Below are 19,183 nucleotides of genomic sequence, written 5' to 3'. Positions count from 1 at the left end.
CTAAGGAAAAAGTTGCTTGGAATTACCCGAGAAATCACCCCTTCTCGGGACTTACACTTATTCTGGGACACCCTGTATGTGTCGCCGAAATCGAGCAATAACGGGTATACTCGTCAATCACAGAGTAAGTGTCGCTGTTAGGATATTGGATCAAAAAGATAGGTTTATTTTATAAAATTGACACTTTTATTACTAATGTATATTTATTTCGTTAACTTAAACATATATTACATAGTTATTAGACGAAAAACGCAAGAAAAATTAAATGCATATGATAGCAAGAATTTAAATTCCTGCTGTGGCGTGGTATTCAGCAAAACAGGGTGTTACACATAATGGGACTTTACAAATGGAACACCAGTAACGGGTTTCTTTCCTAATCTTGCGTTTATAACAACGTGCACACCTTCGGGTAGGATTTTTTGTGTTCGAAGTTCTGGGTATATGATCCAGAACATGATTCCTGAGTAATTGTGTTACACTAGGCCTACATGGCCGAGTTTGCGTCGATTTTTCCAATGTTATTGGATATGATGCAATAGTGTCCTCAACAAATTCTAGCAGAAAATTCATTCGCGATAACGTTCCGTTATTTTTTTTTGTATAATATATATGAATTCAAACAAATAATATCTAATGGATAGAGAAATATTTTTTTATAATACTTTTTAAGTCTTTTTCTTACTGTGGAGTAAGCTGTTTCAGCCGGTGCATACGGGGCGCATGAATTTATCTCAAATTATTTATATTTTTTATTCGTTTGTTTTATTCCGGCCTGGCCTCAAAATATTCTGAACATCTTACAATTTGAGAATCTGTTTTGTTTTTCTCAAAAATTATAATTTAAATAGCCAATGGTCACTACTTTATACGCATGACGAGTATACTCGTCAACACACAAAATCGTGCTACTTCTCCATGACGAGTATACTCGTAAATCACAGTTAACTGGTTAAAGTATACAAATTACCATTAGGTTTATCTTTACTCATAGGATTTACCGGAGTTTTTCATCATTGTTTACGATTGTTTTATATTGTATGTATTTATACTCCTGCAAATAAATTACTTGCATTTCTTTCCCACTAACTTATTTCAATAATTTATTTAGCAATCAGTTTTTCTGACTTTCAAATGATAGCTCTACGCAACGGTAGATTATTTAACTTATTTACAACATTATATTTAACGATTTAACTAATCATTTCTGCTCTTAACTTATAAATTTAAAAAATGTCACTTGAATCCCTCTTTGGTTCTAAGTGTCGCATATCCTTTTTGCTATTCATAAAATAAAATATGTATTCGAATATTCAAATAAACATGAAATAGGAATATCTACCAACAGTGAGAAGTAACGATAATGTACACGGTAATGTAAACACTGTAACTACACATCAGCAAGCATTAAGCATTAAGAAGATTAGAGAAGGAAGATACGTGTTTACCGGGAAATAAAGTTTAGTAATGAATAGAGGTTTATCATTACGGATATAATTAGAGAATAGAGATCATTTTAGGTCTACGCACGTACTTTGTATAGTTCGAAATAAAACTGAATACTCGAGCACCTAAATACCCTAACAGTATGTGAATTGGTAATAATAGTACTCGAATTAAATTTGAGTTCGTTAATCTCTTCAGGGACAGCGGTCTATAAGGTATACGATTAAGTATTGTTAATTTAAATATCGTTGGTAAAAATATTATAATAAAGATAAAATATAATGTAATTATAGTAAATTCGTACTAAACTCGAAAATTAGCAACGAGATAACGAGATATCTCAACACATGATTGATGAATACTGTGTTGAATCAATACATTAGATTGTTACGTGTCGTGAACGTGAAAGTTTCCGTGTGGTTCTTCCTTAAGTCATACAATGACATAACATACTTAATTCCTTACTTAAAAAAAAAAAAAAAATAGAAAATTTCACACTCACCAATCTAATTTTAAATTTTGTTTTGTATAATTTTATAAATTTTGGTCCTTCTCTCTGTCTCTTTTTCTCTTTTAATCCGGTATACCAGTGGAAAGAGAAACACTCACACCCTTCTTTTTTAATTAATACGAATGAATTATACGTACATATGTATATACAACTTTCGATATAAATACATATCTATATATACATTTGACCTATTTGCTTATAGAGGTATTTCATATAATCATAATTTAACTTAATAATTTTTAATATGTATGTTATCTCTTAATAAATTTTATATTGTTGTATTTATCATTACAAGTTATTTAAGGGGTACGATCAGATATGTCAGAGCAACGACATTACCGACGAAATTAGACAAAACCATGGGTTTACGCCCTGCGACTTTTTGTCTTTATATGTATAAGAAGATTTTGTTCAACGCAAAAAAAAAGTTCATTGCAACGATCATTGCAAAGTAGAGTAGAAATCTATCATTCACAGTCATGGAATTCAAGCATTTTTTCGTAATTTAGAGTTTAGAGAGTGTTTTGAACAAAATCACGAATTGGATGCGCTACGTTAAACTTTTTTCTTTCAAACGAACTCTTTCCCAGGTCAAAATTTTCTCATGTAAGGACGAAAAATCGCAGGGCGTAAACCCATGCCACAGTATTGCTTTTTGTTGAGATATCGATAAAATAGTATAAAAAATGGGGCAAATTTAGTTGGACTTTTGCGAACCAGGCAGCGTCTAATTTGAAAGGCTGTCGATGTGAAATCGGAATCTGTGATACCCAAATTGACGATGCGAGTTACTGAAAATTTCCCCCTCCACTACACACAGCACAGCAGCATTTTCTTATATGTTGTATGTGGTTGTGTGCCTTGGAACCCATAAGACAGGAATCCTTCATACGACAGTAAAAATGTGCATTATGTAACCAGAAATTCCGTACGTGTAAATGAATAAAATAGTATTAGCAACTACTGCTAAAAATTTCAAGCAAATCGGATGGTAGTTTACACCACTTTACGACGTTATTCTTAGCTTTTAACACCTATACTTCGTTCACTGGGAGAACGCAGTTGTCGGTTGAAGAGTTTTCGTACCCCTTGCGCAGTTCACGCCTACGCTCATTAGTTATTGGCTCTGTCACTCCCGAGCACATCCCTACCCATGAACCCCTTGTTGGGCCCTTGGAGGTCCTACCATTTCTAAAGAAAGTCACTTCTTCAAGTGTTAGCGCATAAACGGTGTGAAAGAAATTTTGAGCAAGCAAACGATATTCTTTTAGATTTTAGTTTTCTCCGAAAGTATTAATGCGGCTCTGTTAGCAAATAAAAATCTTCTTGAATATCGTCTCTGTCGACCAAAAACATACTGGTACTGGTCAGAATTCTTACTGCGTTGCAATACCATAAACGACCCTAGATTTCCCGTGTCATAAACTACCTGGTCGCATCGAACATTTTGTAGGAAATCCAGGAAACAGTTCTACCGTTGCTGTTTCTTTATAATCAAATAAGCTGTGGATTCTTATACATTGATATCTCAATAAATATTGTTTCTTAATAGATAGAAACATTTGTTTCATTTGGACACTAGGTATACAGAGTAGAAAGAAGCAAGGCGTTCTCTCAGTGAACGCAGTATAGAATGTGGATTATATAGCTACTTATTATTGCGATACATGTAAAACAAATGTCTTTTCAAGTGCTTGATCTAAATATTCTACATAATACACTTATTTTAATAGGGCTTCAGAATTTTAGAACGTCTTGAGTCTCTTGAAGACTAGATCTGCCGCTACCCCCTTTTATAAATTGTAACAACGGTTGTGCCTGGCTCGTGTCGCTTGTCAGCAACTTGAATAGTTGAATCTCAGCGTTTCAAGAGCGAGAGAGTAAGAGTCACATTTGCCTTCTCTCACAGCCATTTGTAGCTGTCAAAAGCGCCATACTCACATACGTAGCTTGTATATTAGCATGTGTAGTGGAAGGGGAAATTTCTAAATCATGTTTCCAATTTGAAACCGTAGACTGACTCCATGTCGTCTTCATTAGACAGCCATGTGTCTGTAGATAATATTATTCCTATAACGAAAACTACCGATCTGTCAATCTCGAAAAGTCACGCGACTACCATGCTCCTTTATGTTATATTATAAACGGTGGAGATTTAATACTATAAACTACTTCAAATGCTACATTTAGGAATAGATAATCGCATTTGTTTTTCTACTGTCCTGAAAAATAGCAGGAAGGAACTTCAGACAGATTGACTCTTAAATACAGACGTATAAATCAAACCCTTATTCTTAATTCCTTAATAGAGAAAAAGAGAAACAGAAAGAAAAAAATTATTTCGTTTGTCACAAATAAAATTCATTTATTATAATATACATTGCGACGTGACCGCCCCGCCGAGCCGTATTCGGCTTAGGACGGGCGTGCAGATCTGGCTACGACGCGTCCCACGCCTTGATTTTTCCGTGGGCGCCAGGTATCTTTCGATACCGGCGTGGAACGCGTCTCCTGTTTTCCTAAACCCGCGACCCGGGCCAGCTCTTCGCGCGGAGAGGGGCGAGGTCCTTTCGAGCGCAGGATGAGGAACGCTTCGGGATTTCGGGTTCTTACGGCGAGAACGCCAGTCAAAACTCGGTTTTCTCTGGTATTAAAATGATATATTTCAGCGAGAAACGTACAAGTTATGAGCGACTGATTACACGCGCTGTCCCGCGACACGTGGCCGCGGGCAGTTACCCGTTTCCCGCTACAATAATCGCGTAACAAGGTTTCGAGCGACCATGAGGTTGAAACGCACGTTCGGCACGCGAAAGAGAACCGCCCGCGTGGCTGCTGTTGCACCGAAGTTACACCAGCAAGCCGAAGATGTATCCGCACGAGACAACCGTTAGCTAACGCGCCGCTAAGCCGCAGACTCGCCGTTCGGCCGAGTCCGCAGGCTTCGAGAAACCCGCACGCGAAGGCTTTCTTCCTGTAACACGGCCTGTACCACCACCTGGAGTCGGTCCTCTCGAGATTTCGATTGCGAACGATCTAGTCCGAGTCAACCGGGGAGAACAATGGAGGAAGACTTACCACCTGTGACCTGGTCAGCGTCCCGTACAAGAAGAAGGCCGAGATCGCTGCGTGCGGCAGGATCTTCCTCCACTGTGCCCCGATTGGCTCGCTCAGTTCGCGCGGTCTCGCGACCAATTATTCGTCGCGCCGTTCGAAGATTGATGGTTGATTGGCAAGTCCTCCCTGAGTCTCCCTGGAACTCTTCCTGCGGCGTGGATCCGAGGCGCAGTAGTAGACTTCGCTCTTACGGGGTCCGCTGCCATCGTCTGCCCGCGAGATGGCCCCCGTGGCTTCGTCCCTGCGCCTCTCCGTCGAGGATCTCTCCCCGGAACGCGGGGTGAGGTGGCCAACCTCGCCCGCGTTGGCTGGTCCCCATGCACCTGTGCGTCCTCACACATCCGTGGGGCAGCCCTCCCATCGTGTGTCCTCCCTGAGTGGCATGATGGGTTCCGACAGCCTCCCAATTTCGGCGTCGTGTCACTCGCCGGGTGAAGTGACTCTGGAGCGGCGGGTACCCTGGCCGCTCCCCGATTCCGAAGATCCGCCGTAAGAGACCGTGTCGGTGGTGTCGAGATGGTCTCGTACCTGTCGCCTGCCGATGCTACCATCTAGGTCGCTGAGATATCCCGATGAGCTAGGGCGCAAGATAGATGTTAGAAATACGTTGGACTCTCTCTGGTGCGCACTAAAGGCTTCTCTTTCTCCGGGAAGGGTTCGGCTTTGTGACTGGCACTTGTGCCACGTCACAACATTTAGAAATAATCATCATTTGTCAACAATTAAATATATCCATAATGTACCGTTAATATACAGCTTAAACATTGGGATGATTTAGACTGCGGATGTTTATGCAGACTCCTATTTTCATACACAAAATTAAAGAAACGTAATTAAAGGTTTCTTTCACCCTACAAATACTATAAAATATGTTTATCCCTCTATAATTTCAACGTTTTTTCAATATTGTATGAATTCTGTTCTGTTTTGCACACAGAAATTTTCCATAAATGCATAAAGTCTAGTATTAATATGCAATATCTTGTTACGAGTCCAGACGAGTTACGTAAAGTAACTATGAAACGGCTCGATTCAAAGCTTTTTCCGTTGTCCTTTGACTTTGCCTGGAAGTCACCATGCAAGGGCCGATAGGCATTTCCGTTGCACCCAATTAATAGAATTCTTTGAGACTAATATCATTGAACTTTTCTAGGAAACTCTGCGATGCAGCCGAGTCCCCACCATTTTTCCCATAGATTTTTAAGTATAAAAAGGCCAAGAAATTCGGTCTAGCGAGCTCATTTCTAATCCAGTTCGAGTTTAGTACGCGGCGTAGACTGGGAAGCAAGATCGAGTATTCTCCTTCGAGCAGAATATTTGAGTACAGTACGTAAAGTAAATTCACTGTAACATAGTCTTAACGACGCGTCCCCCGCATACCTCTGTGCGTAATCTAGAGAGAGAGAGAGAGAGGACTTAGTCTTGCTACACTTAAACTCATCAACACTTGTATTCCTTTGAGTTAAACTTAAACTTGTAATAATACATATTTTTATAAGGTTTGTTAAATTGGACTTAGTTCAATCAAAACCTTTCCTAAATCCAATAAGAAGCGGACACGTAACGATCCCACAATATTATATCTTTGCCGCTCGAGATATATTATAAGTATGAAAGTTACGAGGCTATATTAACATCTTTGCAATCCTTGCGAAGGTCCTTTTCCTAACCTACAAGTGGCTCTCGGTGTTGGCCATTGCGCACTGGTTCGTCCACGTCCCGTGGCTCCCAACGAGTGTAAAGTTACCCGTTGGTTCGTCCACGAAACAATAACAAAACTCCAAAAACCCTGACCCTCGGTCAGACTATCTAGCCCTCGGCTCGTAACAATGTTTTCTTTATAATCAACACAGTCAACTAGCTTACGAATAACATGTTATAGATAGTCTACATCATTAAACCACATTAAAAACTTGAAGTAAATTGACATTAAAGATTCCTTTTTAAAAATTCCAAAACTGAATACAGTAATTTACATATATTTCTTTCAAAAGCGTAAACTTCTTTTGTTATGAAAACAGCCAGTTCTCAAATCAACGATGGTAATATCATTCCCATTATCCAACATAGCTTCGACATCTTCTATTATCTTCTTCCCTTGCTCTTGATTATTTAGTTTTTAGTTTATCTAATACTCAATCAGTGAAAGTGAATGTCACTAAAACACAAACACATTAGCTTTGATATCATGATCACGACATGAAAATTAATTTATATCATTTTATAACGTCTGTTATTGTACGTATCTGTTTTCAAAGACCAAATTTAAAATTCACATACAATTTTATTGCATAAGATTCCCTCTTTTTTGAAATTCCGGATATTTCACCGAAGCTTCTAATTTGATTATTAATTGATGCTTGCTTTACAAAAGTATCTTTGACTGTCTATAAATGAAGAAACTGATGAGCGCATAAATAATGTCTAAATAAATTAAACTATGAAATAAACTTAAGGGGGTACGCTCAGATATATCAAGACGGTGACATTACCGATAAAATTAGGTAAAAACATGAGTTTATGGAAATCAACATTTCATCCTTAAATGAGAAGATTTTGAGCTAGGAAAGGATTCATTTGAGAGCAAACAGTTCAATGTAGCGCGGCCTGACAATGAGCGCGATTTAACAAGATTTTGCTGATATTTAATAATGTGAGCATTACAAAGTAGAGCGTAAATCGACCATTCACAACCCTGAAATTTAAATATGTTTATATAACTTAGAGAATGTTTTAAACGAAATTATAACTAGATCGCGCTGCATTGAACTTTCTTTCGAATTTCGCAAGTTCTTTCGAATTAATCCTTTTCCAGTTTAAAAGTTTCTTTTAGAAGAACGAAAAGTCGATTTCCGTAAACCTATGCCTAAGTAATGCTTTTTGCGGGGTTATTCATAAAACAAAGTAAAACACGTGACACATTTAGTTTGGGCTTGTATGAACGAGGTGGCTCTTAATTAGAAGGGCTGCCAATGTGAAATGGGAGTCTGTAATACCCAAATTAGCGATATGAATTATTGAAAATTTCAAATAGGGAAGTTCCTTCTATACTACGTATCGAACGCAAGATCTGAAAAATTTTCTAAATCGCACTTACTGTATCCTCTTAACGGGGTAGAATAGCCACATGATTGTTCGAGATTGACAGATCGATATTTATTATGAACAATTAAAACAAGTCTAGATACATACATTTAGAATTTAATAATACCATTCTTAATAAAGGTGTTCGATATATCCAGTATGACAAAGAACTCCCGTAAACTCATATTTTTCTCACATTTTGTCGGTAAAATCACCTTTCTGCCATATCTAAAGCTATCCTCTTAACAAATTAAACTACAAACATGTAAAGTATTTTATTACTTTCGTTCAAAATACATACTCAGAGATAAAAACCTCAGATACGTAACCCTATCAATAATCTTTCAAACGTCATGTACGGCAAACTAAATTACGCCATGTTCAGAATAACCACAGTAATTTCAGAAGAAACCGACAATCAGTTCGCGAATACTAAAAATAACATTAGTAGTTTATAAACATTTTTATTTACCAAAGTCCAGTAGAAATATATTTATTAACAAGATTTTTGGAGTATCCATACTTGGTATATGTCTTTGTCGAGACTCCTGACATGTTACTAATCACTTCAATTAAACAATGTCACCATATTCTCCAATTAATTTAGAATTACAAAAATCGCATTCGACGTCTTCCTCATTCGAGCAAGTTGACATAAATCTATCTTCCTCCTTCTAACACAACCAGTAATCTAGTCTAAAGCGCGAATGTACTTGACGCGTGTCTCTCCAAAGATTCCTGATATTTTACATCGAGGTAAGACGAAAATCAAGAATGATAAAATCACGTTTGAGGTTCCATTACCAAGCTACAAATTATTGAAAATGTGTTTAAAGCTTAAAACACGCGTACAATACTTTCGATTCGGGGACTTACATATACTACTGATACGGCTATGTTTGACCTAACTGAGGCGGGGACTTTCTTTATTTTGTTAAGCGTGTTTGTATACACCTGGCTCTTTTTTTACACAGTGGTTTGTACCGTGTAAAAAAATCATGTAAAGAGAGCGCTGTAAAAATTGATTTACCAGTTCTAAAGTGGTAAATTGCTGTTTTGTATTTACGAAAAAAATTTAAACGCAACTGTAGTCGTAGTTAAGTCTCTGAATTCGACACATTTTAGGTGCATTCTTAACAATTAATAGCTTCAAAACAAAGTGTCATTTTTATTCTGTTTTGGCATTAGAATGATCCATTAAAATTATTGACACCTATTGTGGATCAGTCATTATGATTTACAAAAATTAAAATCGCTATTAATTTAAAGAAGTAGTAATTTTATTTCTAAAGATAACTAAAATTGAACATAATATAAGAATATAACACCTATACCCCGATATAACTAGAGATCAAGTTTTCTAGAGATCAAGACCACATTAAAATAATACATCGATTTTGGATCACTTAATGTATATCCCTGAAGAGATTATAGAATCGTGGATGCAAAATATACAACAAATATGAATAAAATTTAGAATTTCCATTACTATATTTTGTACATCGTATCGCACAGAAAGTGCTCACTTAAACTCTTTAAACTAATCTCAAAGACACTCTCCAAAAGACAATAGTGCATTCATATTACCCCTACAGAAATTCGTATTGAAAGAAACTATCTTACGTAACATACTTTGTACGTCGTCATCGTTAACAATTTTCGAAGATCCTCCAAATGGGTCAACAGCTGACGCGTTGATTGGAAACATATTGACCCATTTCTATCGTTTGCTCGAGCAAAGCGATGGATATTTGTGCGGTAAAATCAACACTGAAAATATTTGTTATTGTAACGAAAGAGTGGCATCGTTTTCCCGTAGTTTCAAGGATGCTTGAGGGTGTTTCGAAGGGGAAAATTACTGTATCACAGTAACTGGAATCGGGAGGTGGAGAACATAGAATGAAGAGAGATGGGGAGAGAGAGGATGAGACGTGGGCAAGAATTGTTGTCTGTCACAGAAATCTCTACACACTGAGACTGACGATCTTTACAAGTCCGCACTTCCCTCTTGTCATATTCAGTCGCCGACGTTGCTTTGGAGGTAACAAATTTGCAGTGAGATCGCAAGGGAAGGCGAAAGAGTCCTTACGAACAACAATAAGTACACAACGACGAGAATTTAACGAGTAACAAGTATTGAAGTATCGTTCAAGAAAGAAAGGAAAAGAAGAAAAAAGAAAAGAATGGGAGAAAAAGAGAGTTTTATATGTTAGTGTTCCTGTTCTATTCTGTGACAAGTTGTCAATTGCTCCTACCAAACCAGAAGGGTGGAGAGCAAGTAGGATCGAATAGTTAGTCGACTAGCGACACGAGAAAGGATGAGACGTGGGCAAGAGTTGTTGGGTGTTGCAGATGCGGATTTTTGCTGCGGAATGCGATGGCCTGGTGACGCAAACCGGTCGTCAACCTTCTTTAACGACCCCAAGAACCAGTACAAGAACCAGAACAATAACCACTACACGTCGCGCCAACACCTTCGCACCCACCTTCGCGGTCCGTCCCTACGCTTTTACTTCTCTCGTAACCACGTCTAGAGAAATATAATTAACAGTATGTCACCGCACCCCTGCTCAAGCCCACCCCCATCCCCCGTCCCCCGTTATCCATTAGACCCCGACTCTGTCAGTCTTCCGCGATTCTCGTCCATTTCAAGGCTCGTTACCGTCGTTGTCGCTTGCTCGTCGACTCGGTACTCACGTGCTCCATTGCCGTTGATTCGTGAAGTTACTTTCGTTAGACTGAACACGGATGCCGCCTCGTTTATTCTGAAATTCGATCTTATCGATACGATTATACGATCAAAGTGAGAGCTGTTAATTTCGACACGTTAGAAACCTAGAAACGTTTCTAAGGAAATTTGCTACAACTTGCGTAAAACATGTATGCAGGGTGCTTGATGACGAGTTGGAGGAAGTGTAAAGGGTTATTTCAAGAAATATGAAAGGAAAAGTAAGAGAGGAGAAAGTTGTGGTTCTAATTTTGAACAAGTCTTCACATATTTAAAATTCATAACTAATAATGGACCGATAATATTTATTTTGAATTAATTATTATTGTGTTATACATGATGTTTGAGAAAGTTAGTGCTAAACTTTGAGACCATGTAGTACGTATTAAAACACACAGAAAAGTCTTAATAAATATGGGTCCAAAGATCATCAATTTCGGTGTTAGAAGATGTTTTGAATTACGAGTTTTTAAATGTATAAGAAATTATAGGCTTACGTTTTACGTTACGTTAAATTTTCTAAACTTATGTGTATAGAGTCGTTTAAAGAATAGATATAGCGTACCGTGAACCAGTTACTTTGTTAGATGAATTAAGAGGACGAATCGAAAGTTGTGTTGTCGAGGAATAAAAGAAAAGCTAGGGGTCTTTAAATGTATGCGTGCTTCTATAGGCAAACGTGCCATAGGATATATCCAATATATGAATAAAGGTCATATAGTGTATGATTAGTGTACAGTTATATTATAACTCATAAAGTAATAATATTGAACCCATGCCTTTTAAACATTTTTCGTGAATTTTGATCAATACTATATCTACTTCAGGGTACTCCTGAAGTCTGGTACCAACTTTCAGCAATACCCTGTATATGAAGACGAACAAAAAGCTTGATAAGTCCATTATTTTCGATTTTCTGTTTTTCATGTCATCTGGTAATTAAAGGCGAAACTGCTTTAATATATGTATATCAGCGCTAAAAGGGTGAAAAATTTGTCAAATTCCAAGATATAATCATTTTTATAGTAGATTTATAGCGAAATAACTTACCACGCCCAAGTGAAAAAATTCAAAATTGTTAAATAGTATCTGATGATTTTATTGAATAACATTGATTTTATTGATCGTATGTGTCGTTTTTGTTATTTGCTGTTTAATATCGTGAATTGTAAGTTTGATAAACTAAAAAATAATATGAAAAAAGTACTTACCTATTAAGAGGAGAAAACGTTGATAAATTAAGGAAAGCTTACAAGAAATTAAGGGAACTAACTAATTTACTGAAAATCAAATCGTTTTATATTTTTTACATGATGAAAAGAACACATGTTTAATCTAAAAACCAAATAAAAATGCAGTTTTATCAGTGTGAGCAATTTTATTAACATTGCTCTCCTGTAGAATTTAGAAAATATAACTGTCCAAATTCTTTCCTGTAACCTTCACATGGGTACATAAGCAATAGTAGGTCATCTCATAAAGGTTATTTTACTTTTAAGAAACTTCACGCTCACAGGTATATGTGTATATTTAATTACTAATATGCATTCTATATGTATACGTATGATCTTTTAAAGCTAAGGCATTGTAAATACCGTCGATCTAGTTCAGCATATCAGCAATAGTAAAAGAAGATGCAGTTATTAGGAACGGTCTTCCTTGTTTTATTCTATCACTTAGAAGCATCTTTTAATTCTTCCCCTATATACTATTGACTACCTTGTGGAAGCTCTATAAAAAGCAGAAAATACAATTTATCCCCCCCCCATCCTTCATTTCTGTTTATAAATCTGTATAAATTTATGTCTTATATAAATAGGTTTTTATTCTATAAAAGTCTAGTTACAGATTTATTTAAAAAAAAAATCTATTACCATATAAAAGTATTAAAGTATTATTCTATTCACTATCTTTTACCTCCTACTACATATATACCAATATGTTGACTTTTGTGTTGAGTACAATATAAAACTATGAAGTTATATATAATGATGAATTTCTACCCAAACAGTCAAAGGGTTACGTTACAGCCAAAGGGTTAATTATTCCAAATTCATCAAAACGTATTTTTTTTTAAAATATCTTTTCAGTCACCATTTCAATATCAATATCTTTTCTATTTTCAATTTTATAGATCCAATGACCGCTCGAAGGAGATAATCCTATTTAAGATTAAATTTCAGATATGATATATTTGAAAGTACTCAGAACCAAACGGAAACAATTTTCGTGTAGAATAGTTTGACGCATTTATAGTTCGTAGAGTATTGGTTTGAAAAACCACATGCGCGGACTTTTATCGTGAAGAAATTTCGTCGTAAGTGAATGATGGATCGATTCCGAAAGAAAAAGCAAGCTGAAAAGGGTCCAGTCGGAAACAATCTATCCAATGGATTCAATAGTAGTCGCACTGTGTAGAGTTGAATGCTAAATGGGTTTCTCGACGAATTTTTATACAGTGGTTTGTAGGTCGATCGATTTTCGAACGAGGTGTCCATTTTTTCCAAATATTTGCGTTAACGAAAGCAGAAACAGGAAAGAGAGCGGACTTTCAAGGTTTCTCTTTGTCCCTTGTTACTCAAAATTGCTTAAACTTTTTGGTCGATTCGAAGCGAGACCCGATATACGTCAGCGAGATGAAAGCGCTCTTTGACTTCAGGTTCTACTTGCTTCATTAATTTTGGTAATTCTTAGAACCGAAAATCCGCTGGCATGGTATACAAAGTATTACGTCCACGAGAAAGAGAAAGGGGTTTCTCTCTTTCGTCAATGAACGTATTGCAAAGCGCAATTGATTCTGGTTGTGGAAATACAATATAAAGGCACGGTAAAGGGGTATTACTATCTAGACCTAGGCAGATTCGGATTTCATACTATTGGTCGCGCGTATAATTGCTGCTGGATAATAGATAATATAATTAACTTGTTCCTTTCTTCAACGATTAACAGATAAAACGTGATCTTATCCTCTTTCACACGACGATTTGGGAATCACGATTCACGTATCCGATTCGTATGCTATTTATCGTACAAACAAGAAAAGTTCAGACATATTTGTTAAAAGATGCATATATGTGATGCATATATGTATTGCTATTTTGTAGTGGTGTGTGAATGCCATCATTTGTTTCTATTTTCTTGAATGTTTATTTTCCGGCAAATTATTGTTTCGTCCTCTAATCTTGTGGGCTGTTTTCACTCCCTAAATGTGGTCGATTGCCGACATAAAAATATGTACCAAATATTTCTAGCATATTTTATAAATATGCAAAGATTCAGACATTTTCTGTACATCTTCAAGTACTTTTATCGCAAAAATCATAGACATATTCCAATATACAATTTTCATAGGTCAAGAAATGGACACCTATTGCTAAATAATCGAAAAAATAATGACTATTTATTTTAAATGCCTGGAGCGACTAGAGGACTGTCATCACACCCTTGTCACCTTCAGTTTTCTTTTCTTCTTCATTTTCACGTTTACAGTATCTGTATTTTCATCTTTTCTGTAACTTTCTTTTTTCTAGATTTTTTTAATTTTTAACTTATTCTTTCTCTGTTGTTTCTTGTGGGTCAGCTTGAGCCTGGTCATCGTCCAACACATTTGGCGACCAGGCCTTTGCAGGCCAAAGCACTCTTCTCGATTCTTTCTCTATACGTTTTTCTCTGCTTTTTCACTTTCTTCTTTGTCTTTGACATTCCAATCTTTTTCTGTTTTCCTTATCCCTTTCTTCGTTCTTCCTTCTCCATTTCGCTGGAGGAAAGCTCGTTACGCGGACAGTATATATGAGTCGACTATCGAGTTAACATCAGTCCTTGTATTTTCTGTTCAAGTAAATTAAGGACGCCGATCCTCTCATGGTTTATGTTGCTTTTTCGTTTTTCTGTTGCAAAACCACTTTAGATACGTTATTTACCCATAAGTCACATAGTAAAAATTTAAATAATACCTATTTCTTAAGGTAAGCAAAAAATATTTAATTCAATTTCCGCAAAACCCAAAATTTGCTTTAAATTTTCTTAAAAGATATTATAATATTTAATAGATATGGACTGCAGACTATGAAAAATAGAAGCTCCAATAATATATCTAGCTTTTCCTGCATTTGATTTTTCCCACGCATACCTATGTATATTAAGAAAAATGAAACCGCCGGCGGTTAACCAATCGAGAATATACAAAATTCGTATCGCTATTCCATAATTGCCATGTAAGTGCTGTCATTTATTTCTATATTTTGTTATTTGGATCAATTTGAAGAAAACTACTGGTAGCCGATCGATGGAAGTTATATAAAATTTGTATCGCGATTCTGTATTTTACGAGAATTGACATTTGAACGATTTCATTGAATTACATGTACTTGCACGGTCGGTATTTGATATCCATCATACATAAATCGTAATTCACGAATCGCCGTGTAAAAGAGGTCTAACAGTTGAATGTCTTCATTAGATCTAGCTACCAAGAACTGTGAAATAATTATTTTCGTTAACAGTGGAACGAATTATTAACGTACTTATTTCTACTGAAACTTCTTTCTACCTGTTTATTTCTACTGAAGCTGTCAAAGAAATAGATTTTTGAAAAAACATCTAGTCCAAGTTTAATTGAAAGTAAACATAATGCTCTTACAAATAAACTCATTTTGAAGTTTTCTGTTAATTTTGACATTAAAAAAAAAAACGAAAAGAAATGTGTTAGAATTCTTGAAATTCTTTCGTGTAAAAACATTTTTCATTAATCCACTTGGATCTTCTTGGGATTACGTAATTTTACTTTGTTCATTTTTCTATTGCACCTGCGGCTCATTTAATATTGTAATATTGACGTAATTTAAGATGAAACCAGGTGCTCTTAAAACAATAACTATTATGTTTAAAGACAACTAAAGCAAGTAATACGTGAATCGTAATATTCAGTTACCTCAAAAGAACTATCTATATTATGAATTACCTGAAGTAGAATTCTACAGTGGACAAATTATGTTTAAAGATTCCTCAATAAAATAAATCAACGCCAAGATGAGAAGTTCGAGGGCGCTCGTACGTACACTCACTTTTGATGCTACTTACATAATTATAAATATCTCATCAATCTAGTCATGTACAAAAAAAAGACATGAAGGTCAAGTTCTCGATCTTTTTACTAGTATGCAGTTACAGTTGCGTAGGCACTATGTAGGTATTAAATGGGTTGACTGTACAGTTGGGAATAAATAAGGTTTAGCTGGTTATGGATAAGAATATGAAAAATGAGAAACATGACCTATTCTCTAACTCATTTGTGTGTTATTTAATTTATACATGAGACATTTAACTACAGAAAATGAACAGAAGCACTTTTAAGACAAAACTTAAATATTTCAACTAATAACTCTTTTTTAACAGTAATTTAAAATATTCCTTTTTTAATGTAGTATTCAGTCCTCTTGGATCTTCGATTCTGATAAGCTAGTAATGGCAATTTCCCTGTATGTACTTCTCTTCCTAGCAAAACCATCATCTGTGATTTCACACTATTATTTTAAATGATTTGCCTCTACAATAAAGTTGAAAGTAAACCCGTTTGAAATCTAACAAATATTTATTAAACTCATATTACTTAGGCATGCAACAATTTTCAATAAATATCACTTACTCATATTTATTGGACACATGTGACTCTCATACTTGCTTCGTATGCAACTGTTTGTTAACCAATCACCACATTGTAATAAAATGCTCTAGATGCTGTAATTACAGCATGCAAATAAGACCAGTTCTTAATCTTGGTGAAGTAGTAAATGAAGCTGAGCTTGAATCAAAACTAATTCAGTTTCTAAAACTTCTAGACTTAAAAAGTTCTAAGTAGTTAAGATTCTCACGGGTATCCTTTCTTGCAATCATTGTACAGGGTGTAAAAATATTAACGATCACGACTTTAGAGTGTGAATCTATACCTTTGTAATTATATTCTGTTCAATGATTAGACAAAATATTTGAAAGGAACCATATGATGCAAACGAATTATCTAGAGTACTGTTTCGATACGAGTAAACTTTTCAGCTCTCAATACAGTATTGCCTCGATATAAGTAAACTGCTTGGGGGTAAGGTGTTACTGTATTGAGAGCTGGATACTATTCGGCCCGCCTTTGTTGTGTCACCTTGAGGGCTGCAACAGGGGCGAGGGGTGAGACACGCGTGACATGTATGTACAAGACATAAATTTAGTTTAGTTTAGTAGATGAAATACATGTTTTTTTCTCACACTACCACTTACGTACCTCATCCGTGATTTAAATTGAAGAAACACGTTCCGATTTCATTCATTTTCACTTACTCTCAATTGATATATGTGTATACATATGTATAACCATAAAATATTACATGACATAAAACATATAATAATTATTTGACTTTAATTATTCTAATATTTAAAGATAACTAAAGGCTGCTGAAAAATATATAAATGAAGGAAAACTTGTCTAGAAAAAAGTAGTTTTTAAAGCAGGTTTCAAGTATAAATTAAATTCTCTTTTTCATTTTAGTATTTATGTATTCTTTGATATATATTTTATCAATTGAGCAGTACACTTCACCTCCTTTCTGCTTGTACTACTAGTTCTGGGACACCCTATATTACCTAGTATATTACCGAGTTACGTAATAGTGATAAATATTTGGGATCAACTAGGACTCCGTCTACCTTCTTCAGATCTGTGGATTACTTTCTAACTAATAAAAAGAATCAATGGTATAGGTACATACACACGTAGATGACAAAATGAATAATTGAGAATTTTCAAATATTATTATCATTATTGAAATCTATAGAGGATAAAAAATATATATGTGTGAATTAGTTGATATGAATAATACTATACTAAATACTACTTCGGTATTTAGTATTATTTAAGTATGTCTAGAGTTACATTGTAAGATATTGCTGAATTTGTCTTTCACAGCAAAAAAGTATTGATTTAAAAGAGTATGTTCTGTTCAATTTATAAAAAACATACCGAAATTGAATAAATATTAAAAATAGCATTACATTTCTTTTTCAGTACCTATCTCATAATTACCTTTAAAAATTGGAATAATTATTAATTTATATTTATATTAATAAGTGCTTGTATAGGAATGTACAATAATGATTATATTGTTAGATATAAATTGAGAGAAGTAAGTAAACTATTGAATGAGTGATAAAAATGAAAGAGAAGTGAATTTCGATCATTTAAATCGCAAAGCAAGCACCGCAAGCAACATAGAGTGAGAGAAAAATATCTTAATTTGTCTTCTATTATAAAGGTGCTGCCGCGGTTGCATCGAACGAAATTTATTGCTTGTGTCTATCATCACCGCGGCAAACTACAATCAAAGCGGTGGGAATAGCAACGCGCTTGTATCGAGAGCTAAAAAGTTTACTCGTATCGAGGCAGTATGTGATATGTAAATACACGGTGTAAGATGTATTATACATTTCAATATTTTAAGGGGTGGTAGAGGATCCTAAATGAGTTACAAAATGTTCTATAATATAGTGTCTGAATTGATTCCGTTTTGCAATAATAATGTTTCAAGGTTAACATGTCTATACAGTAAACTACAAGTCAGAGGATTTTGTAATTCTGCAAATATATATTAAGGAGGAATAATAAAAGAAAAAAATATTAATATATTTTATTGTATCTCCTAGGGTTTAATTTTTATAAAGCTTCAAAGACCGAAAAGATTTGCGGAAAAGAAGCTAACACACACAGATGTAGTGTAAATCAAAAGAACTACCGGTAATCAGTTGTTCATATTAACCCAGTAATCGACAGAACAGCGCCCGTTTACAATAGGAGTTCTATTGAAGGACTTGTGTTTTTACACAGTTTGTAACAGTATTTTCTGGCTAAAAAGGTCGTCTGCGGTATATGGTTTCTTTCAAACTTTTTCCCTATTTAACGAACTGAATTTGATTGCATAATAAAAGAATTAACGTTAATTTTCAATGCTATAAACAATTTTGCAGACGAACTTTTTTACAAATATCCATCGATCCAGAAGTATAAAGTCACTTCCTCCAGCCGTGACCATTAATATTTTTACACCCTGTACATAATGCGACATTAAACTTAAAATAGAAAAAAGCAAAGTTGACTTTGTTAACACATGAATGTATCTAATAGTCATATGCTATGTAAAATTACCTTTTATGACAAAATGGAAAAGCATTCCACGTACCTATATTGCAATATTCATCAAACTAAAATTCATTTACTCTTAACTGTAAATATTTACACGCGCCTTCAAACTTCTCGT

General features: G+C 35.2%; 1 protein-coding gene across 20 annotated transcripts in view; it reads left to right on the top strand.

Moving 5' to 3' along the window:
• Window positions 1-19,183, top strand: part of Phcl-1 (pH-sensitive chloride channel 1) — a 281,119-nt gene that overhangs the window by 170,391 nt on the left and 91,545 nt on the right. For 3 of the 20 annotated variants that reach the window (XM_076385168.1, XM_076385161.1, XM_076385160.1), the window contains exon 1: window positions 9,575-10,651. The exons of the other annotated variants lie outside the window; for them this stretch is intronic. In XM_076385168.1, the coding sequence (XP_076241283.1) occupies window positions 10,477-10,651 (175 nt within the window). In that variant the 5' untranslated portion in view covers window positions 9,575-10,476. Of the gene's footprint in view, window positions 1-9,574; window positions 10,652-19,183 lie in introns of those variants that run through there. 20 annotated transcript variants of the gene reach the window in all.

This window comes from Calliopsis andreniformis, chromosome 9 (assembly GCF_051401765.1).
Source record: "Calliopsis andreniformis isolate RMS-2024a chromosome 9, iyCalAndr_principal, whole genome shotgun sequence".
Classification (NCBI taxonomy): domain Eukaryota; kingdom Metazoa; phylum Arthropoda; class Insecta; order Hymenoptera; family Andrenidae; genus Calliopsis; species Calliopsis andreniformis.
The sequence above is the reverse complement of the archived record's forward strand: the minus strand, read 5'-3'. Positions and strand labels throughout refer to the sequence as shown.